The sequence below is a fragment of the Dufourea novaeangliae genome, unplaced genomic scaffold (genome assembly GCF_001272555.1).
Source record: "Dufourea novaeangliae isolate 0120121106 unplaced genomic scaffold, ASM127255v1 scaffold187, whole genome shotgun sequence".
NCBI lineage: Eukaryota > Metazoa > Arthropoda > Insecta > Hymenoptera > Halictidae > Dufourea > Dufourea novaeangliae.
The window spans coordinates 911714-932102 of NW_015374075.1; the positions used below are offsets into that span (position 1 = coordinate 911714).

At 37.8% G+C, this 20389-nt stretch overlaps 2 protein-coding genes across 2 annotated transcripts; one reads left to right on the forward strand and one right to left on the reverse strand.

Moving 5' to 3' along the window:
• Nucleotides 1-13002: 13002 nt before the first annotated feature.
• LOC107190569 (conserved oligomeric Golgi complex subunit 1) lies at nt 13003-17002 on the reverse strand. The gene is made up of 9 exons (XM_015579393.1): nt 16834-17002; nt 16423-16590; nt 16058-16343; nt 15797-15998; nt 15308-15724; nt 14333-15239; nt 13982-14261; nt 13529-13738; nt 13003-13149 (listed from the first exon to the last, which is right to left on the reverse strand). The coding sequence occupies exons 1-9, from the start codon at nt 16965-16967 to the stop codon at nt 13033-13035; spliced, it is 2721 nt and encodes a 906-aa protein (XP_015434879.1). The 5' UTR covers nt 16968-17002; the 3' UTR covers nt 13003-13032.
• Nucleotides 17003-17252: 250 nt separating this feature from the next.
• Nucleotides 17253-19594, forward strand: LOC107190507 (origin recognition complex subunit 2). The gene is made up of 9 exons (XM_015579317.1): nt 17253-17307; nt 17413-17526; nt 17625-17831; nt 17922-18184; nt 18267-18481; nt 18555-18684; nt 18759-18999; nt 19078-19311; nt 19387-19594. The coding sequence occupies exons 1-9, from the start codon at nt 17253-17255 to the stop codon at nt 19584-19586; spliced, it is 1659 nt and encodes a 552-aa protein (XP_015434803.1). The 3' UTR covers nt 19587-19594.
• The last annotated feature ends 795 nt before the right edge of the window (nt 19595-20389 follow it).

Genomic DNA, 20389 nt, shown 5'->3' on the forward strand with positions numbered 1-20389 from the left:
AACCCTTTGCTGACGGAAGGGTATTTGTGCCTGCAAATATACAACTTCAGGTGTTCTAAAAATATTTAGAAACTACTACTTTAATTTTATTTGCCAAATTTCACATACAGTGGGTGTAAAAAGTATTCGTACACCCTTTAAAACGGAACAACTCTTTTAAAATTGGTCCAAATGACTTGAGTTTTTTTTTGTGAAGTTAGAGACATTAATTTACTAAATGATGTGAAAAAAAAACATTTAGAGAAGTTGCAATTGGTCCGAATCGCGGTGAAAATATTGAAGGTCGTGTTTTACAACTTTTTAATCTGAGGCTATGATGAAAATTTAATAAATACATATCGAAGATTTATGGTAGTTATATACATGTTGAGAATTTCATCAAAATCGGTTAACGTTGCTACGCGATACAAACGATTAAAAATGTTGAAAATCGCAGTCTTTCCCGACTTTCGATCTACTGTAGTAAATCTGTAGTAATTCTCACATCTTTTGATGTCTGTCGCTCGTTTCTGTATTAACCGATTTCAATGAAAGTTTCAGTATGTACATAACTAACATAAATCTTCGATATGTATTTATTAAATTTTCATTATAGCCTCAGATTAAAAAGTAGTAAAACACGACCTTTAATATTTTCTTCGCGATTCGGACCAATTGCAACTTTTTCAACATTTTTTTTTCAAGTCATTTAGTAAATTAATGTCTCTAACTTCACAAAAAAAACTCAAGTCATTTGGACCAATTTTAAAGGAGTTGTTCCGTTTTAAAGGGTGTACGAATACTTTTTACACTCACTGTATACAGGAAACACGATTTTTCCCAATTTTTGTTTACTACTCTAGTTCTTGTTTAAGCAAGACGTATTACTACGTCATGTGACATTAAAGTGTTAAGTAGTAGAAGTAGAGTATGACGAAATAAGTCAGACCAATTGGAAGTTCCATACGTTAAAATTCGATCTTCTGGGAATAAACATGCCACGGAACTCTTAAGTCTGACCGAATTCACCGCATTCTACTTGATTAGCAATCCAATGTCGGATGAAACTTCGAGAATTAGTATAACTGTTTCTCCTCTGTCTTAAACTTTCATATTCTGTCTGTACAGTAATGCACTAATAATTTCCCTATCTTTCGATGATTCGCAAAAGACACAGCTCTGAGAAGATACGTTTCCCCGTCAGAAAATTTACGAGGACGAACGCACTTCCGCGGGAAGAATCGAGATTTGTCACCGGTTACGAAACACTCCCCAGTATACGTCTCCGTGGCTCGAAATCTAATTATTTCGCTCGATTCCGCCAAAGCAAAGATTCTCTCACGGCGATAGGTCGACGCTACGGCTGGAGAAAGTGCACTAACCCGGCCTCCGACAGTAAAACTGCTTTCGTTCTCGTGAGAAGTCGCCTCCATTTCAACCAGGGTATCGCGTGTCTAACGCAAATCTTATTTTAAAAAATGTATCTTCGTAATATTTTACCTGACAACACCAATACGAGAAATTAACTATTATTAACTATAAATTGTTAATTTTCCTCCAAAGAAAATCAGTCGAAAAAATTCTTTTCTTACGATTTACTTGACATTTGCAGTCCCCAAAAACAGAAGGAATTTTGTACTTATTGTAAAGGGACATTTGCTCTAAATGTTAAACGTTAATACGAGCAAAATAATATTTCATTTCGACTGAAAGAAAATTAATAATATTTATGTTTATTGAATCCATTTTGATATCGTCAACACGAGTCTAACTGGGTGTTATAAAGCAAGGGGTTAATATAAGAGTTCTCGTCCCCTTAATTGCACCTCACGATCCAGATGTCGGAAGTAAAATGGCCCACGTTACATTTAATCTTACATAAATGACCCGACAACGACTCTTACGTAAACACTCGTGTAAACACGGACGTGCAACGTAAGAAAGGATCGATTAACAACGGATCATTAACCGTTGATCAATGATTAATCAGATGGTTACGCGACACGACGTTAATCGGTCCCGACAGCCGTGAAAACAAACATTATTACTGTAAAAATGATGTTCCCCAACGTCACCTGTCTGGCGGATCTGATGCCGTCGTTTACGTTGCTCGTTAGAAAATCATTGATTGGAGAGGAGAAGCTATTAGCGAGTACTTTACATAATCCGTTGGTACATCGTTTCCAATCGATCGCTCGGAGAAAAAAATATCGATGATCCAGTAATTTGTCAATCATTCTATTTGCTTCTGACGAGTTAGATAATCCAATAAGTAAGATTGGACATTTAACAATGTCCAATCTTACTTATTTGGTAACTTAATTGGATGATAAAGAGTTAGCAAAAAAAAAAAGACTGTCTCTACGATTAAATTGTCAATGTTAACTTTCAAATGTGATGTAACATTACGATAGTACGATTGCACAGAAAACAGAAGACTGTTCAAAATTCCCTCAAAAACAACCCTCCCCAAAAGAAAGCACAGAACCAATCAGGACACCCACCTTTTTCATCCTGTAAGCCTGCTGCTTACTGTTCTCGCTAAAGTTCATGTTCATATCGAGGTAGAGGTAATTGTTGTTCAACAACTGCGGCGGCGGTTCGATCGGAGGTGGATTCGCCTCCTTTTTGTGCCTCAAACGCCTCTCCGTCCTGTCCTGTCTGGTACGGAGAACCAGCACCACGTTACGATCCAACATTTTCGAACCCCACAAAAAATCCCGCAGATATCTAATAATACTATATATTATACGTTAATACTTCCGGTATTTCGCCGAACCTCCACCACCACTAGTCAATTATTTCACACTATTTATACTGCTAATCAGTCTTCCTAAACACGATCGCTATAAAAGTTCTCCGATCGTCGACAGAATCACGAATCGATATTACACGATCATTATAAGGTCACCAACGCACTTATATTAAAACTCTCGAAGGATCGACACGAGTCATGGAAGGAAACGTTCACCCCTTTCCACAAACAGCACGATCAAAATCGTCCCAATAGGACGTATTTTACACCATAGTTGACGGCGCACAGGATGCTCGATGACACCCGCGACACTCAATGGAGTTTGAGCATGTAGCAACGCTCGACGATGTTCAGATTCCAATTCATAGTCGGGACGTACAAGTGGTGAGGGTTCGGTTGTTCCACAGTGTAGTTGAATTTTGTGAAACGGATGCGTAGAATGTGCGAGTGTCGGGCGCAAAGTCCCGGCATTTATTGGCCCGGGGTTAGCCTGGAACCGACGTTATCGCACGCGACACGCGTTATCGCGTACGGACAGTGGACAAAAAAAAAAAAAAAAAGAAAAAAGATGCTTAGGCGCCGTGCAGTGACGATCGACGGTTCCGATGCGCGGCGGGACGTCGATAGACGAAATAGAAAGAGAAAGATAGAAAGATCGTGACACGGGCGCGTGGCCCCTTTTTCGTTTATCTGAATAGAACGTTCCGGACTCGCGACTCGAACACACCCCCCCCAGCGCCCCTCCCCATTTCTCGAACGATAAGGGAAGTTTTTTTCTGGCCTATGTCGATAACCGGAGGGATGATCGATCGGTGGTTCGATCCGGATCCTCGAGAAGTGCCGTTCGAGAGTGGTGATAACGGAAGTTCTGGTTCGATCGAGGATCGAACGTCCTGATAAGAGGGATGATCAGAAGAAGAGAATCGTAAAAGAAAGATTCGAAATTGGATAGTGGTGTCGCGTTGATTGAACGTCGATCGAAACTTTCAGTTGGCGTTGACCGAAGCTTATTGATAAACCAGGCGATTTTAATCAATTGATCCTTGTATATAAATATTAGTGGAGAATCAGATTTATTTTATGATTATTATATCATTCTAGGCGCTTCTGTTCCGAAGATTGCTTCGGAGTTTTTAACTCTATCGCACTCTTGAGGACGCGAGGGAAAAATAACCTCGCTGATGATGTTCGTAACGGAACAACGAAACTTTCACCAACAATTGGGATCGACTTCTGAACTCGTTGAAGTCCGTCGGAAATTCGTAGCAATTGCTTCTTGGAAGATATACTGAGGTAAATGTAAGGCTTCCGGTCCTCGAGCACACACTTTCCTGGAAATCAATACACTGGTTGGAGACGGTTAACTTCATTGTTCCGACGGTTGACTTTCAGTTTTGCGTTACAAGCGATAGATACGACGATTATACATGTATTGCTTACATCACAAAAACGATTTTTCTCTTCGTCGATACGTCAAATGGATTGACGCGGTCAGCGCGAGGCAAAAGCTATGTGTGGAAGTGGATCGAACGTAAACAACAATGGCCGTTATTTGGAAGATACCACGAAGGCGTTCGTAGTGTCGTCACAAACGGCCAAACCTCCGTCTAATCTTCTGAACGGCGATAAAACGACGTACGCGATGATTCCTTCATTTTCAATTGGATCGCGCGCGATTTCCCTTAATCCGTGGAAAACACTGATCCTTTTTCCGAACGGTTAATGAATCAGATTTTACCAAACAAAAAGTATACTTTTTTTCGGGGGTTGAAAACTGTTATAATATCGATTTCGGTTTTTGAAACCGTTTCAAAGAACCGTTATTTTCTATAACAGTTATACAGAATCGAAATTTCCGTATATATATACAGACTCCTCTCGATTATTGTCTGGCTTGTTCTACACGTTTATTGTCCAGGCGTTATCCCCACCACTAGGGAGGGGGGACGTGGGTCCTGTCAAGCGCATACTTTGTTGCCCCTCTGCTTTTGTTTGGGCAAAACAAACGAATTTATGAGGGCCTGAAGCATTTCTACCTATACGATTATTGTCCCGGCGTGGACCCGAGTTCGGGACAATAATCGAGAGGAGTCTGTATTTCGATTACGATTCTTATATCAGTTCTAGAACTTATTTTTTCAGTTCTTATATCAACAAATACAGACGGAAATTGTAACGATTATTCAGAATAAAAGTTCGTCATAACTGATTCAGTAAGAACTGGTATATAACAGTTTGAATCAGTTATTTTCGGAATCGTTTCAACCCCTGTTTTGTTCTGTTTATTCCCGGCACGATAGTGTATCGTTTTTGTTGTTTCGTTTCTTGTATCCGTAAACTGGGCGATACCGAAGAATTTGCCGCGTTCGAAAATACGACGAGCCGGCTATTTCTGGAATTGATCATTATAATTCACGGCCGATAAGGTTCACCGATCTCGAGCGGAACCGACTCGAACCCGTGAAAATTTCGTCGTCGCGACAGATCGGTGGGACTTTCGTCAGCGTTTCGGTCAAATTCGTTGACCAATGACATTCCTAATCTTTATTACCGGTTCCGGCTGCAACGAAACAGACAGCAGAAGCTGTCGAAACATTTGTTGTGGGCCACATGATGCAATTGTTACACGAACTGTCCTTGTCGGGGAAGGAACGAACTTTCGTGAGACTGGTACGAATCCACGAGTCATGTTCATGGTTCTTACAAGAGCCTAACAGTTCGTGCGTGGAAACAGACGTAGGACGGAATCATTAAACTGCTTGATAATATTTAAAAATACAGAGAGCAGATAATTGTTGGTGTGCCCAAAACACCAACTTTCACTTTCTACATTTTCCCAAAACCGTTAACAGAGACGTACGTGACATAAATTGAAACACCCAATGCCTGGAAGGTCATAAATTCATTATTCTTCTACCCAGGTCCTGCTCCCCCTCCCACCCCTACTCCAGGGGTGTCGACAAAAGAATATCCCCTTGATTTGTCTTCACTCCACGGCAGAAATAAACTGATACTACATCAGTGAACATCGTCTGTGTTTTTCTTCGTATTCAACATGACGAAACCGATCAATCGAACGAATATTATGTCAATGAAAGATTAGTTATTATTTTTCGCGTGTGGATAATATTAATCTTGTATCATTAATTACAAGTGCATTCAGGCTTTAAATACCGCGAGTGAATCAAGACCTTTCATCGTTTAGTGATAAGTGCATTAACATTCCGAATTTTCTCGTGTCTAATTCTGTCGACACCGAGAAATATTCTAAACTAAAAATGGCGATCGAGGAGAAATTTCTCGTGCAATCGTGACGCCAGTTTTAATCGAGCAATATTATCAACGTGACATTTCGGGACGGGACAGCCCCGGAACGTGGCCGATAAAAAATACGGGAAACGCTATCGACACGCGACAACACGACACAATCTAAACGTTATTCGCGATACTTAAAACGTTAAACGATCGACAAGACCAGTTTTTGCTAGAAGAAAACAGTGAATTCGTGGGCCGGATCGGAGTCCGCGTTGACCTTTCCAGACCGTCTTCTGATATCTCCGACAGACTAATTGCCCGATAAACGAGACAATTTTCGTCCGAAAAACACGACGAAACCGCGCGAGCTTTGTGCCGTCATCCGAAACAACAAATCGAAAGAAGAAAGAGGATTAGAACAAGCGGTGGAAGAGAAACTGAGACGGCCTCAAGAAAGCGGTAATTACCGCTTGTCGGTCGTTAATTTCAGACATAAATAACTGTAATCGACGTTACATCATATAAATCTACCGAGGGACGGATGATCGGTGTGTAATCGCGGTGTTTATTTGCCACGCGAACGGCCGACATTACAGAAGAAAAAAACTTAGGCGATTCGGTGGCGACGAAACGATTTCTGGCATGAAAGTTCGATCGTCGTTTCTTGCACCATAGAAAAAGGACACTTCCTTCTGGCTTACTTACACCGTTTCGCTATGTTTCGTTATTAACGGTTTAACCGAGGATCGTAAAAAACGGCGTGAATCATGCTCGTAGATCAATGTTTGCTCGGATGTCGGTATCGACGGATTTTATCGTTTTGCAGCGTGACGCCAATAACAAATCACGCTGATTCTCGACTTCTGCAGTTCGAGGGATAACATCTCAGTCGGTGTCGATGAACGCGTATGAAAAAGTTCAAGTTGACGGCCACGAAACGAACTAATCGAACAATTTATTCCTCCGATGATTACATCGCACGGTGTTTCGATCTATCGTTTACCAACCACTTTGATTTCGATGTTTTAAGGGTAGGTAAATATAAGTTGAATTTATGTTCCATCTGGAAGATAAGAAAAGAATGTAATTGTTAATTATTTGAACGCAGTAACACTGTACTAAGGTATTACCCTCGGTAATGGCGTGGAAACAGACTCGGTCCAATTAATCGCGATTTACGAACGGGATGTGCCAACAGTTGTACGCCTCGTTAAACGCAACTTATCGTTCGGATTATAGTATTATAATAAGTATTTTATTATTGTCCGCGGGACGCGTGTTCGCGTCCATTAATTTATTTTGACGGTGGACGTGTCGTGAACCACACGAATCAAAATGATTTTCTAAATTCGACGAATTCTTCGGAGAAATTCCCCGAGGATTCAGTAGTAAGCCCTGTAATTGATCGTACACGAGATCGATAAGAACGTGGAATCGAGTATTTTTCGTTCGATTCTAATTATAAAGTTATTGTTATTATTGAAGCTATCTCATTGCAGATTTAAATCTGGAATTTCAGATTCAATATCTTTTCTACAGCGTAACGTTCGATTTCTATCAGCGTATGAATATTTTTAAGTACACAATTGACAAATTATAAATATGTCAATGTTAACTGACATAAAACAATGTATGTAATTTTGTTTTTCTCTTTGTTGTTCGACTTCTCGATGTCCTTTGTTCTTGAATTAAATAGATTTCGATGATTCCAAGTCCCCGTACAATTGGTCGAAAAAGAGAACAAAGGACGGTGAAAATTGATAATCGATTGAAAACAATGGGACACCGCGGAAAAATTGCCGGAGGAACGAATGAATCACAAGCATCGGGCCAATAAGAAATGCTCGAGGATACCAATACACACGGTAGCGAGGTTAGTCGAAACGATAACGATAAGCGTTTAGTCGAAAACTTATTTGCCAACGCTACTTTCCAGACGTCCCTTTCGTGAATCATTCAATTGCCTTTCAATTTTCTAATCCATAACGCTATTCCATACAGAAATTTCGAGTACACAACTAATAGTTTCGATGCTTTCAACTCAAACAATTACCTCTATTGATACCAAAGGATACGTCCTGGCCAAGCATTAACATCTCCACCAGGATCTAGAACCCAGGAATTTATTATTTTACAGAAACTAATTCAAAGAAAAACTTATATTTTCCTGTTCAATATCGTGGCAAGTGGACTCCTTTTCCAACAAAGACGAAACACCGCTCGCCTCGCCTTAAATTCGCGATTCGAACGGCTTTGTCAATCGATTATTCCAGGAGTCCGTGAATGTAGGTCGGTGTTACACAGCTCCTTCGTGAATGCATTCGACTTCGAAAAGTATTCTATCGCCGGTTCCGCGGTTCAGTTTTACCACCTTCGCAGTCTTCGAAGCATCGACCTTTCGACTATTTATACGCGATCGACCTTATATCCCGCCTGGTCCTCTGGGACCAATATTTCGGACGTATTTTCAGAGCCACCGAAGATAAAATTGCCGTGAAACATCCTAAACGTCGAAAATATTGCATACAATTTATTCACACCGAGACGCTTTTAGCGAGAAAAGGGGAAGACTTTTCATTATTCCAAGCTTTTTCTGTAAGAAGAATAGATATCTATTTGGGTTCGAAGTGTAGTAGTTTGGACTCTCCACATTCCAATTCCCTCATTTCCCTAAATTTTTCATTTCTTCCCAAAACACCAGCTCTGTCAATCGTGAGGTTATTGGTCCCCAGAAAATCATCGATAGATCTACGATCGTCGTCACGTGCGATCTGTTCCAACAGTAAGAAAACGAACGGAGCAACGATAAAAAAAAACACCGATCTGTAGATAAAAAAGAAAGAAAAAAACACAAGAGAGAAAACGAAAGAGACGCATGTAAATCTAATCTCGACGACGTAAGTGGAATAGATACGAAACGACTCCGGCTAACGACGGGTTCGTTTGACGCTGATTCGAAACGAGCGTGTCGCAGTTTCTTGGGGCATTTTTAGGAACGATACGGACCCCGTTGCAACTCTTCTCCGTATCAGAATAACCACAAATCCGATCCGATCTGGGTCACATCGAAGAACGAAACTCGATCGTGTTCGTATTCGCGAGTCGCGTCGGTTCGATACGTGTTTAATCCGAGGAACAGGAATAGCGACGCTTGGAAGGAGAAACATTAAAGTCCCTTGTTTTAAACCTTCAATATTTCAACGACATTCGCGGCAGTGAATGTAATATTAACCATAAAAACCTACCCAATTCTGATACCCTTATTTTTACTGCAAAATTAATACTGCAAGAATATGGATTCATTGTTATCTTGCCGAAGGTAAATGCCGCGGTGATCCAGAATCGACGGGCACATTTAGTCACGTCGATCGCCAGCTGATAAAAGACGATACGAGATTAGTCATCGATAAACGGTGAGAACGGTTATCAGCCCCGTTCGAGGAATGGTCGAACGAATTTTAAGACTTTTCCATTCATCTTGTTACGTCCACGTTGAATGTTACGACGGTCCCGACGGCAATCTTCCCTCCGATTAGATAAAAAACAAAGCCGTTTGCTGTGGCGGCGCATCGTCGCAATAAGCTTTCCCGAACTTAGCCAGAGAATTTCCGTCCGATGCACTTTCCTAACTACTCCGAATTATACGATCGATATGATGATCCAGATATTCTTGCGAATAACCTCGATATCTGTCCACCTAATAAATAAGAATGATATCGTATTGATTGCAGGGAAACCCTTTTAGTAGGCTGATCCTACTACTGTTGCAGGGTACACAGAGTTGTGTACATAAAAAGAAAAAAAATGTAGAAAGTTGCTCCCAAGAGTCAACCCAATCCCCCCACAATCCCAGATGTCTCGTTTTCATACGTGGCATTAGGACCAAAAGTGAAAAGTATGGAGATTCAGTGTAGTTTTAAGCATCATAATAATGTGTAGCTGGTAGAAACACATCTGTACAATCTTGTGTTCTCCCGCTTTCAACGTGACCCAGGAAAATACAGACGTATACGCTTCTTTGTCCACAATATAAGAGTAACGAACTCCCATATTAACGATGGAAAATTAGGTACAAAGCGATAATCAATGAGAATATGCATGCTCCTTCTATTATGAATCTCTTCTAACCGCTTCTAGCGGACCATTGTCTCTTTACCATATGAATCCTAACGATACGAAAGCTCGTTAACTTTTCACGAGCCTCTCTCCGGAACATTTCCCTAGAACAAATATAAGTATCAAAATCTGTACGTTTATAAATTCGTCATTCGAAACCTATTAGCTATCTGCTCGACGAAATGACCGATTTCCGGTACAGGTAAGATGAAACGTTAGAGCTTCGCCGGATGAACGATCGACCGTTACCGCAACGCAACCGTTTCCGCTCAATATCGGAAGTGCTAAGAGATTTCTTCTTTTTGTGTTAGTCTCGCACGATGCGGCCCAACATGCACTTGGCCTTCGTCCAACTGACCGTCGTTTGTTTTGACCCGTGAGTAAACGGTTTCGCCGTGAAGAACCAACAAAAAACATCGTCCGTCACTTCACCCGTTTTCTTGTCAGTTTGTATATTGACCTCTCGCGATTAATCGTCGGTATCGTTTTACGTTTCTTTTCGACTTTCATAAAAAGAACGGTGCAAATTCTCCTATGTTTTTACGATGCACCACGGGCACACGGGAAAAATAAAAACGTTTCGTTACACTTGCGCTCGAACTAATATTCTCGTCGTTTACTACACGCAAATTAATCTATAAGGTTTCTTCGTTCTGTCCCACTCGACGGATAGAATATATTACGGGTACACGTGGGTTATAATCCGCCGAGAAATTTTCATTCTTATAACAGTCAACGTGGACCTATTCGATTTCTATAAGAGACCACGCGCACGTTTCTGGATCTCGAAATTTACCAGTAATTATTTAATAACGGATTATTCGTTTGGTTTGTTAGGACTAACTAGGATTAACAGCCATAATATAAGCTTGTACGTGGATCTACTCCTGAAATTTACATGCAGCTTAACCGGTGAACCCGATCCTCTTATACAAAAAGAAAACCATGAATATCGATCGCAGGAAGTATTCAAAACTTCCATATACACCGCCTCCATGCTTAAAGTTATGGCTTCCCCATAAGAACGACAATATTCATACACCGAAACACGATACCACGAGCTTCCAATCGTTGTCACGCAGCCGCTATTTTAAAATCAAAATTTCCTATAATATGGGAACAAAAATATCACGGTATAAAATGCATCTCAAGACGTCTGATTTTAAAGCCCGCGAAACCACCGTACACCATACGAAACGCGGGAATACCGCAAACCCTAGGGTAGTCTGCTAGAGTTTCAAAATCAGCGCGCGAAATTTAGCGAGCACCGGGTCGCGTGCTTTTCGCCGAACGTAAAGATAGAATTAATGGATTTCTCACTCACCATTTCATGCAGATAGATATTCTGCTTGTCCCAGCGGTACTCCTGAAGCGGCAGGGTATCGTATTGTTGTTTTTTCCCCAGATGCGAACGCGAACGTCTCACGACCGATATCACCACAGCTGGGCCCATCCGGCCATCTTGCCGTATACCAAAACGTGTACTACACTGCGCTGGCGTATTTTGCCGCTCGCTCCTCGCTCTCTCTGGCCCCCTCGTGTTCCGGAATTGCGTAACTGGCCACTGAGACACTTTCTGTGTCTCCTTCCTTGTCCTTTTCACAGCGCCCCACTATGACCGTCTCTCTCTTTCTCAAGCACTAGTCGAACTGCATCGCCGACGGCGCTACGAACGTTCGGGATGTTTTAAAAGTCATCGCTCACATCCGTTCTGACAAATAAAATTGACTCTGTGCAACGCAGAGTGATTAAGATAACTAAACGCACGCATGAAACTTGCGTGAGTTATTTGCTTCTTAACGGTATCGTTTGTTTAAATATCCTATATTCATGTGGCCCGCTTGGAATCGTTTCCGAATCTCTACCAACACGGTTTATAGTTCGGTCATAAACAACAGAATTTAACGGGTCTTTGATTAAGTAGTTGATTGAATATTTACATACGAATTTACTTTGTTAGTCCCTTGTGAAAGTTTTGCATTGATCACGCGTCTCGGCCAGCGATGTTCGAAAATTAGTATAAAGATGCAGCACCGGTGGCGCCATTGAATAGACTAGATGTTTGCGCCTACAAGCGTTTAAACTTTGTAAGAATATTGCTTTAGAAACAATATTTATAGATTGATTAAATACAGTAGATTTAAAGACTGTATAAAATTGTTTTATTCAATACTGACAGTATAGTTGAAAAGACAATTTTCTGTGATGTGATATTTACACACTATGTATATGTATAACTAGTATATACAGGATGGGGCAATAATTATGTCCACTTTGAATATTCCCGTTATTTGTACTAATATGAAAAAATGTTATATACAAAACTTACACGGTATAGAGAGGGGCATATTGTGACACAAAACATTTTCTGCGTGGGTGAAGGCATAGAGTAGATTTCAAGGTCATTTCTATTTTTTTAAAAGGAATTCTATGTTTTTTTTATCGCGATGTAATAGCCTGTGTTGAAACGACTTCAGCGAGCTACCATTGAAGGTCATGCAAGGTCAAATGTGGTAGTAAAATACATTTCCTTCCATTACAGGAGATGCTCGAAGCGGTGACCGTTTGCGTTAATTCAAAATTGCAATTTTCGTATCGCTGCATCACGTGCATGTCTTATCGTTTCTTAACTTATTCTAGCACATTCTGCAATTATCCGTTGTTTCATATTTTCTGGTGTATTGGGTCCTTCTGAGAATGAGATAGCCAAGAATCGCGATAAAAACACATAGCATTCCATTTAAAAAAATAGAGATGACTTTGAAAATAGAATATGCCACCCTTTATACCGTGTAAATTTTGTATATAACATTTTTTTATATTATTACAAATAACGGCAGTATTCAAAGTGGATATAGTTATTGCCCCACCCTGTATATACATTTAATTATATTTACAGCTTATAGGGAATAAATAAAATAAATAAATTAGCTACTACTAAACCAGTCGGAGCCCATTGCTCCAAAAAACGCCGCTGCTCCGGATTTTATAGTTGCACCTGCGGAGTCGCTTTTTGTGTTTTCCTTACCCGTAACTTTTTTTCGCTACAACACACAAAAAAGATTGTTGAACAATTCGTTCAAACATTTTCCAAGCACTCAATCAAAGTGTATTGCACCAAAACAGACAAGTATTATATCAAATAAAAAAAGTTATACATGTGATGTATAAAAAATGCAAAAATTCAAACGTTAAAAATTAGTCCACTCAATCAGAAAGCTTGTCATGCAGTGTCGTTTTCTTACCGCAATTAAATGCACGACCTATATTATCTGAATGCTCTGGCAATCTAAGAGTACATACGTATTTATATGAAACAATCTTGCGGAGGTTCATAGGAGAAATAATTGTCAACGGTAATAATCAAATAGAGTATAAAAAATGCATACTAGGTATTTGAAATTTTTGTATTTTTCTATTTACCTGTGGTTTCTCTGGTAACGTTACTGACACTAGCGGTAAACTTCTGGCTGGAGCTGTAACAGTCAAAGGCGGGAACCATGGTGCACCGGCACAAAGTGCCAGTACCGAGGGTATATCTGATTTTACACCTTCGGTAGTACTATATTCGCTTCGTGCACCCAGAATTGAATGAAGTTGTTCTAAATGAGGCACCAAATTTCCAAGTAAAAGCTGTAGAACGAAAACAAATGAATTAGAGTAGACATACAATTATTATTATTGAGGTTTCCGAGTGTCACCTGTAAAAAAAATTTTCCCAAAGTTTTATGAGCATTGCAGATAGCATCATCAGGGATTAAATGTCTCAATTACATACGAAAGTCTCAAGATAATATATGTATTTATAACAACTGGCCGTGGGAGCTTTACATATCTACATTAGACTAGAAATATTGTATAATAAAGAATTCTTACCAAAGATCTCTGAATGCTTTTCTTCACATTAGTCTGAATAAATGGATTGAAGACATCATAGTCGAAAGGATCGATTTTGGACAGTACATTATCGCACGCCCGCGTCGATAAGTCAGACAAATTCTTATTTTCTCGTGGCACCATTAACAAAGTAGAGTATCTAATATCGAATAAAACTTGAAAGGCTTGTTTTTGAGAAAGATTTACTGAACTCGATATAAAAACGTAGTAGCTTAATAGCTCTACAGCGATGTTTTCTATGATTTCATGGAGCACCTTCCTATAATATAAAAATAAATACAGAAGATTCTATATAGAATACAACAAAGATTAAATCTCAGTTGCACTTACTTTGGAACAGTATGCGGTATAATTTTATTCAAATCTTTATTAATTGCAGTTAAGAACTTCTGCAATTGTATGGATGGCTGATATGGCACTAAGATTTCTGACTTTATCCTTTTACCTTCTCCAGAGTCTTCATCGATAGTTACCTTCTCCCATTCGGAAACCACTACATGTATTCGATAACCATCTAGTGGTTCTTTGGATATGTATTTATCTCTGTGTTCATTTATTTTCGTTTTATATGTACTGGCCCAAATGGACCATACGAATGTACTCTCTTCTTTCAGTTTGTCACAGATCGACTGCCATTTGACATTAGTGATAGTTAATCCAGACACCTTTGAAAGTGTGAAACATTTGTTTAAATTTGAGCTGAGAGTTGTCAGCGCTAAGAGAAACCGTGCCATTACGACTGCATTTATGTCCTGCTGACCGTATTCAGCTCGCTCATTTACGCACATAGTTTTTACGAAATTAATGATATCCTGTATCATGGTAGAACTGATTTTTTGCAAATGTTCCTGAACTTCTTTACGATCAGAGAACGTATCGGAAATTAATGATATATTTGTGGATAATAGGTTGTCTTTAATGGACATCACGCGTTCCGTCTCATACAAATATTGTTCAAGATCCGAAAGAAGAGCCTGTAAACCTGTATCAAAACTGTCGCATAAAGTGAGAATATTGGGTGAGTATCCCTTCGTTTTCATCAATAGGGATCTCTTGTTGTCGAGTCCCCCGTTTTTGGTAAGCTTCTGAGGAATATCACTAGGAGAATCTTTCCAAACGAACCATCGCAAATCGTGTTCTGGATACTCGAATTTCTCGTTACTTATTTTAGTGAGTAATTCTGTTATATCTGATTTTAATGTGGTTACAGTTTCTATCCATTTATCACTTATGATATCTAAAAATTAATAAAAATGCGATTCATATAGTTAGTAATGGGAAACATGTACATTACATTCAACGTACTTTTCACTCTTTGAGATATGATAGGTTGAAAAAATTCCACCCAGAAAGTTATCCTAGGGAGATGAAGTTCTTCCCAAATGAAATTCCAATTCTCAGGCAGATTAATACTAACAGTTTCTTCACGGACATAATATAAACCTTTTATGGATATTATCAGATCCAATAGCTTTGTCACTTCGTGATTGCAAAACTCAGCAACCCATTGCAGCCAGGATTTAATACTCTTTTGAAGATCTGGTAAAAGAAAGCTTTCTGGAGTATCCTGAATAAATAGTTTGTGATGTTTTGTAACGGAAGGAAGAAACTCTTTCAACAATTCTTGATTCACGTCCAATTCACAGAATAACGAATAAGCTTCTTGATCTTGAATTTTTGCTATGTACTGCAGGACAAGACCTCCTGATTTCTTCTCTGTATCTAGAATCAATAATATACATATTTAATATAATATATTGTATAGATATAATGAATGAATCTATATTTACTTACTTATAAAACAAGAGTAAATTAAATTGATTGTTTGGATTAATGTGTCTATACACAACTTGATTTTATTCTTAACACTACTATCATTTTCATCTGTAATAATGGACTTAATAGCACGATTACGCATAGATAACAGCATCTCTAACAAGTCAGAGAAAGATGTCCTATTCAACAATACAAGTGCAGCTAAGCAATTCGCTATGCTCTAAAACAGAAACATTTTTAATATTGTTATATACAATTTATACTCAAATAAATACTGACCTCTGGTTGTACATCCAATGACTGTAATATGTAATTGCATTCAGTAGTTATAATAGTTTTGAACTGATTAATAACATCCCACTGTTTAGAGACAATTGGATACTTGTTCAACAAATCTGTGCTTCCTACTTCAAATAATAAACTGTAATTTATATGCTGTGCCACTAAATACAATTGTGTGGCAAATAATAGATTTTTATTCTCAATGTTGGACCAAATATATTGAGGTATATCCATTAATATTTTTATTTGAATAATAATTGAATCTTGGATTCCTTCCACATTTCTAAAAAGTCAACATATCCTTAAGAAGACTTTGGGTAAAAGAATAAAATACTTGATTCAGCAGAACAAAAGATATATACCTATCATTCTCATTCTCAATTGGTTCTATTTTGAAACCAATAAGATACTTCTTCTGCAGTTCTCTGAATGTATCCTCAATGTTAACAATTCTTGAAATAACACGCTCAGAAGTTATTTTCATGTTTCCAATTGTGTCAGCAGCTAGTATTAAATCACGATACCTTTCTCTGAAAATGTTTAAATTTTTAAATAGTTATTGAACATACTTCAGAAGCACAATAGAAACGTTTTAAAGGAAACTATGGTACAAAGAAAATTCATATTTGTAACAATCATTTCCAAGAGTATTCTGTCTTTTATTTCTTTCCTTCATTAACATTGTTGTACATCTTGTAAGTACAACAATGTTAATGAAGGAAAGAAATAAAAGACAGAAATAACAAACAACTTTAAGTAACTCTGAACATTACCCAACAAGGGTCCTAAGCTCAATTTTCTTTCTGTCACTCTCATGCTGAATTCTTTTCTGGATCCCCTCGATTTCTTTGATCGTGAAATCTTCGAACAATTTATCGATATTCAAATCCAAATAATTCATTGTCATTATTTTGACAATTTGTCTTCACGTATCCAGGTCCGGTTGTTCCCACGTAGCACAAAATCAACACAACTCTGTATTTTGCATCCTTATCATCCTTATCAACAGCACTCACCACAATCGATTCACATCTTCCTATCGCTAGATTACGCCACATGTATTCTCTACTCATGTGTATTCTATTAGATGGCGTGATCATGTACTTTTTCAATTTAAATCTGGACACGAAAATGCATTGGATGTTCGCGGTCTATTCTTATACCTCGTCTGTGGTTTTTACTTTTAATCGAAATGTCCAATTCTCAAAATTTACGACGGTCTTGTAGATTACAATCTCGTGTTAAAGGTAATAAAACTTGAAACACGAAAATAATTTATAATATGATTAATCTGTATTGATAATTTGGCTTGATATTGTAAACTTCATTGAAATGATTGTTCTCCATTGTAGAACGAGGAATTACGAGGTATTTGTCGGATGAAGATGAAACTTCGTCTTCAGTATCATCAGTTGTTATGACAAAGGACTTGAGTGATATTGAGGAGACAGTACAAAAACCAGTTGGTAATTTTTTTATCAATGCATCATTTATTATTGCATTTTACAATATATGTTACATCATTTTGAATAAAAAAGAATTAATATGTACAATGTTTATTTAGAATTATTCAATAATGATGATGTCAGTGGTCAGACATTATATAAATTTCAAACCCCTAGTAAGAAAAATGCTATGACACAAAAGGCAAACTTATGCCGTACACCCCTTAGTTCAAGGAAGCAAACAGGTCTATTACCAAAAATTGTTCTTGAAAGGATGGATGTACAAAATAAAGAATTATCAAAAGGGGATAATAATAATGCAAGAGGTAATAATTTCGTTAATTGTTTAAGCAAAAATGTATTGTTCTTTTAACAACTATAGTAGATTATTCTTAATTTTTATTTTGCACAATCAGTTTCACAAGTTCGTAGAAGATTTGAGGGTAGAATAAGTGCAAGTGAAAGTGAAAGTATATCTGAACCAAGCGATTACGTGCCATCTGAAGAGGAATCTTCAGATGAATCAAGTGAAAACAATAGTGATGAGTCTAATAATGATGAAGAGGATAATATTAAACTAAAAACTCTAAAGCACAAAATTATATTCCAGTCAAGTTTATTAAGTACACCAAAGAAAATGAGTACTAGGAATAAACCAACAGTTATTTACAAAGATTTTGTAAGTCGGTGATATTGTATACACAAAAATTTGATCTAAATAATTAATATACAATAATATTTCACTGTTTATTTCTTTAAAGCATATGAGAACAGATGAGTATTTTCAAACTCAGTCAGAAAAAGTGATTACATCTGATAAAACATTAGAACATTTGCGTAATTCTCGTTTAACAAAGGAACAGTTGGAAGAATTATTAGCAAACCAGAGTTATATATCTAGACGACATAAAAAAAATATTTGTTCATTAACTGAAAGCTATGCTACATTGTTTCCCATGTGGTATTTTATAATGGAGTATGTATTAAGAATGGATAAAGTATTTACAATAGATCTTTAACGAATGATTTAATATCCTGCTTTATTTTAGGCAAGGTTACACTGTGTTACTGTATGGTCTAGGATCAAAAAGATGTTTAATTAATAATTTTTATAAAAGTATATCTTATCATCCTTCATTGGTAGTGAATGGATTCTTTCCTAGTCTGACTGTAAAGGATGTAAGCTATTCAAATAGCATTGAAATGTAAAGAACAATGAATGATACAACAATTTTAGTTATTATATGTTTTAGGTATTGGATGGTATAATTGTTGACTTATTAGAATTAAGTTCCCCTACCGATACAAGCGCATGCATAGACCTTATTGAGAGGACTTTGAAGAAAAATCGAAAATGCAGACTTTACTTGTTAATACATAACATTGATGGTATAATGTTACGTTCAAATAAAGCTCAAGACTTGCTGTCTTGCCTTGCAAGTATACCAAATGTTTGTGTCCTGGCATCGGTTGATCATATCAACGCAACGTTACGTACGTTTAATTGTATTCGATGTTAATTTTCTACTCCCATTAGTTTTTAATAATTATTACAACTTTTTACGTTTGCAGTATGGGATCACAAAAAGCATTCAAAATTCGATTTCTTTTGGTGGGACACAACCACATTTTTGTCCTACCAAGAAGAAACATCTTACGAAAGTTCACTTTTAGTGCAACAGAGTGGTACTTTAGCTTTATCGTCTCTTCATAACGTGTTTCTTTCCTTAACTTCAAATGCTAAATCGATTTACATACTACTTGCTAAGTATCAACTGAGTAACAGTAGTAATGTCAATTTTACCGGTAATTTTATATTTTGTAATTTCAATATTAATAGACGTTATCTATATTAATATTAATATTTATTCTCATTATTAGGGATGGCATTTAAAGATCTCTATCGTGCTGGGCGGGAAGGTTTCCTCGTGAGTTCAGATTTAGCGTTAAGAGCGCAACTGACGGAATTTATCGATCACAAGCTAGTGAAGGTGAAACGTAACATTGACAGCGTCGAACATCTCGTAATTCCGTTGAGTAACGTGCTACTGAAACAGTTCCTGGAGGAACATGAACCGTGATGTTTCTAAATATTGGTAAAATATTTTTTTAAGCAGTATAAATCTAAGGAAAATAAAATATTTTGTCCAAATAAAATACAACGTTTTATACAACTATGATAGAAGCGTGAAAATCTGTTATTAATTCCTAGGTTCTCGATTACATTCCTATTCTTGGCTCTGCTAATGAGCTGTTATAATAACGAATATGGTGCATCCGGAAACAAGTTTGTCGATGATATATGTTACGAGTTTGTACGCAGATCATGGACATAGGAATAAATTTTACCGGGTCTCAAGGGAGTTAGATGGAAACACAAGTTCCATCTATCCAGCTTTCACAATAATTTTATAATTATAACTTATACTATCGATACCGAAATCCCTCAGCGGATGTTTTCTTTCTTTAGTCTAACTGAAAATAAATCAAAATAAAACAATTAATTGAAATAAATAAAGAGGAGGTACTACTCTATTGGTCACGTTTGGATAAGAGAGAGGATCTCTTAAACTGGTCACCAATGATCCAAGATTGGTCAGTGATGGTCAGCAATCGGAGTAAAAAGAGGGAGTCCTCGATGGATGACCGCGCAGACGGAGAAACCGACGAAAACTGAGGATTTTCGCTGGAGCACCTCTATTTATTGACTACCGTGCGCAGGAATTCGTGAGTTGCGCGAACAGGTGCGCAAAAGTTACGCGGGATCTCTAGATCGAGCGCGTCAAAAATTGTTTTTCGATTAACTTATTATTTCTAACGACATAATTGTTATAACAATGACCTCTTTGAGGGATATTGTTAAACATTCTGCCAGCTGTCTTAT

Coding starts and splice junctions, on each gene's coding strand:
- LOC107190569 (XM_015579393.1), bottom strand. CDS start 16,967: ATGACAATGAATTATTTGGATTTGAATATCGATAAATTGTTCGAAGAT. Junction 16,591..16,833: donor GAGCTTAGGACCCTTGTTGG/GTAATGTTCAGA, acceptor AAACATTTTCAG/AGAAAGGTATCGTGATTTAA. Junction 15,999..16,057: donor CATTGGATGTACAACCAGAG/GTCAGTATTTAT, acceptor TTTCTGTTTTAG/AGCATAGCGAATTGCTTAGC.
- LOC107190507 (XM_015579317.1), top strand. CDS start 17,253: ATGTCCAATTCTCAAAATTTACGACGGTCTTGTAGATTACAATCTCGT. Junction 18,185..18,266: donor CAGTTATTTACAAAGATTTT/GTAAGTCGGTGA, acceptor ATTTCTTTAAAG/CATATGAGAACAGATGAGTA. Junction 18,685..18,758: donor CTAGTCTGACTGTAAAGGAT/GTAAGCTATTCA, acceptor TATATGTTTTAG/GTATTGGATGGTATAATTGT.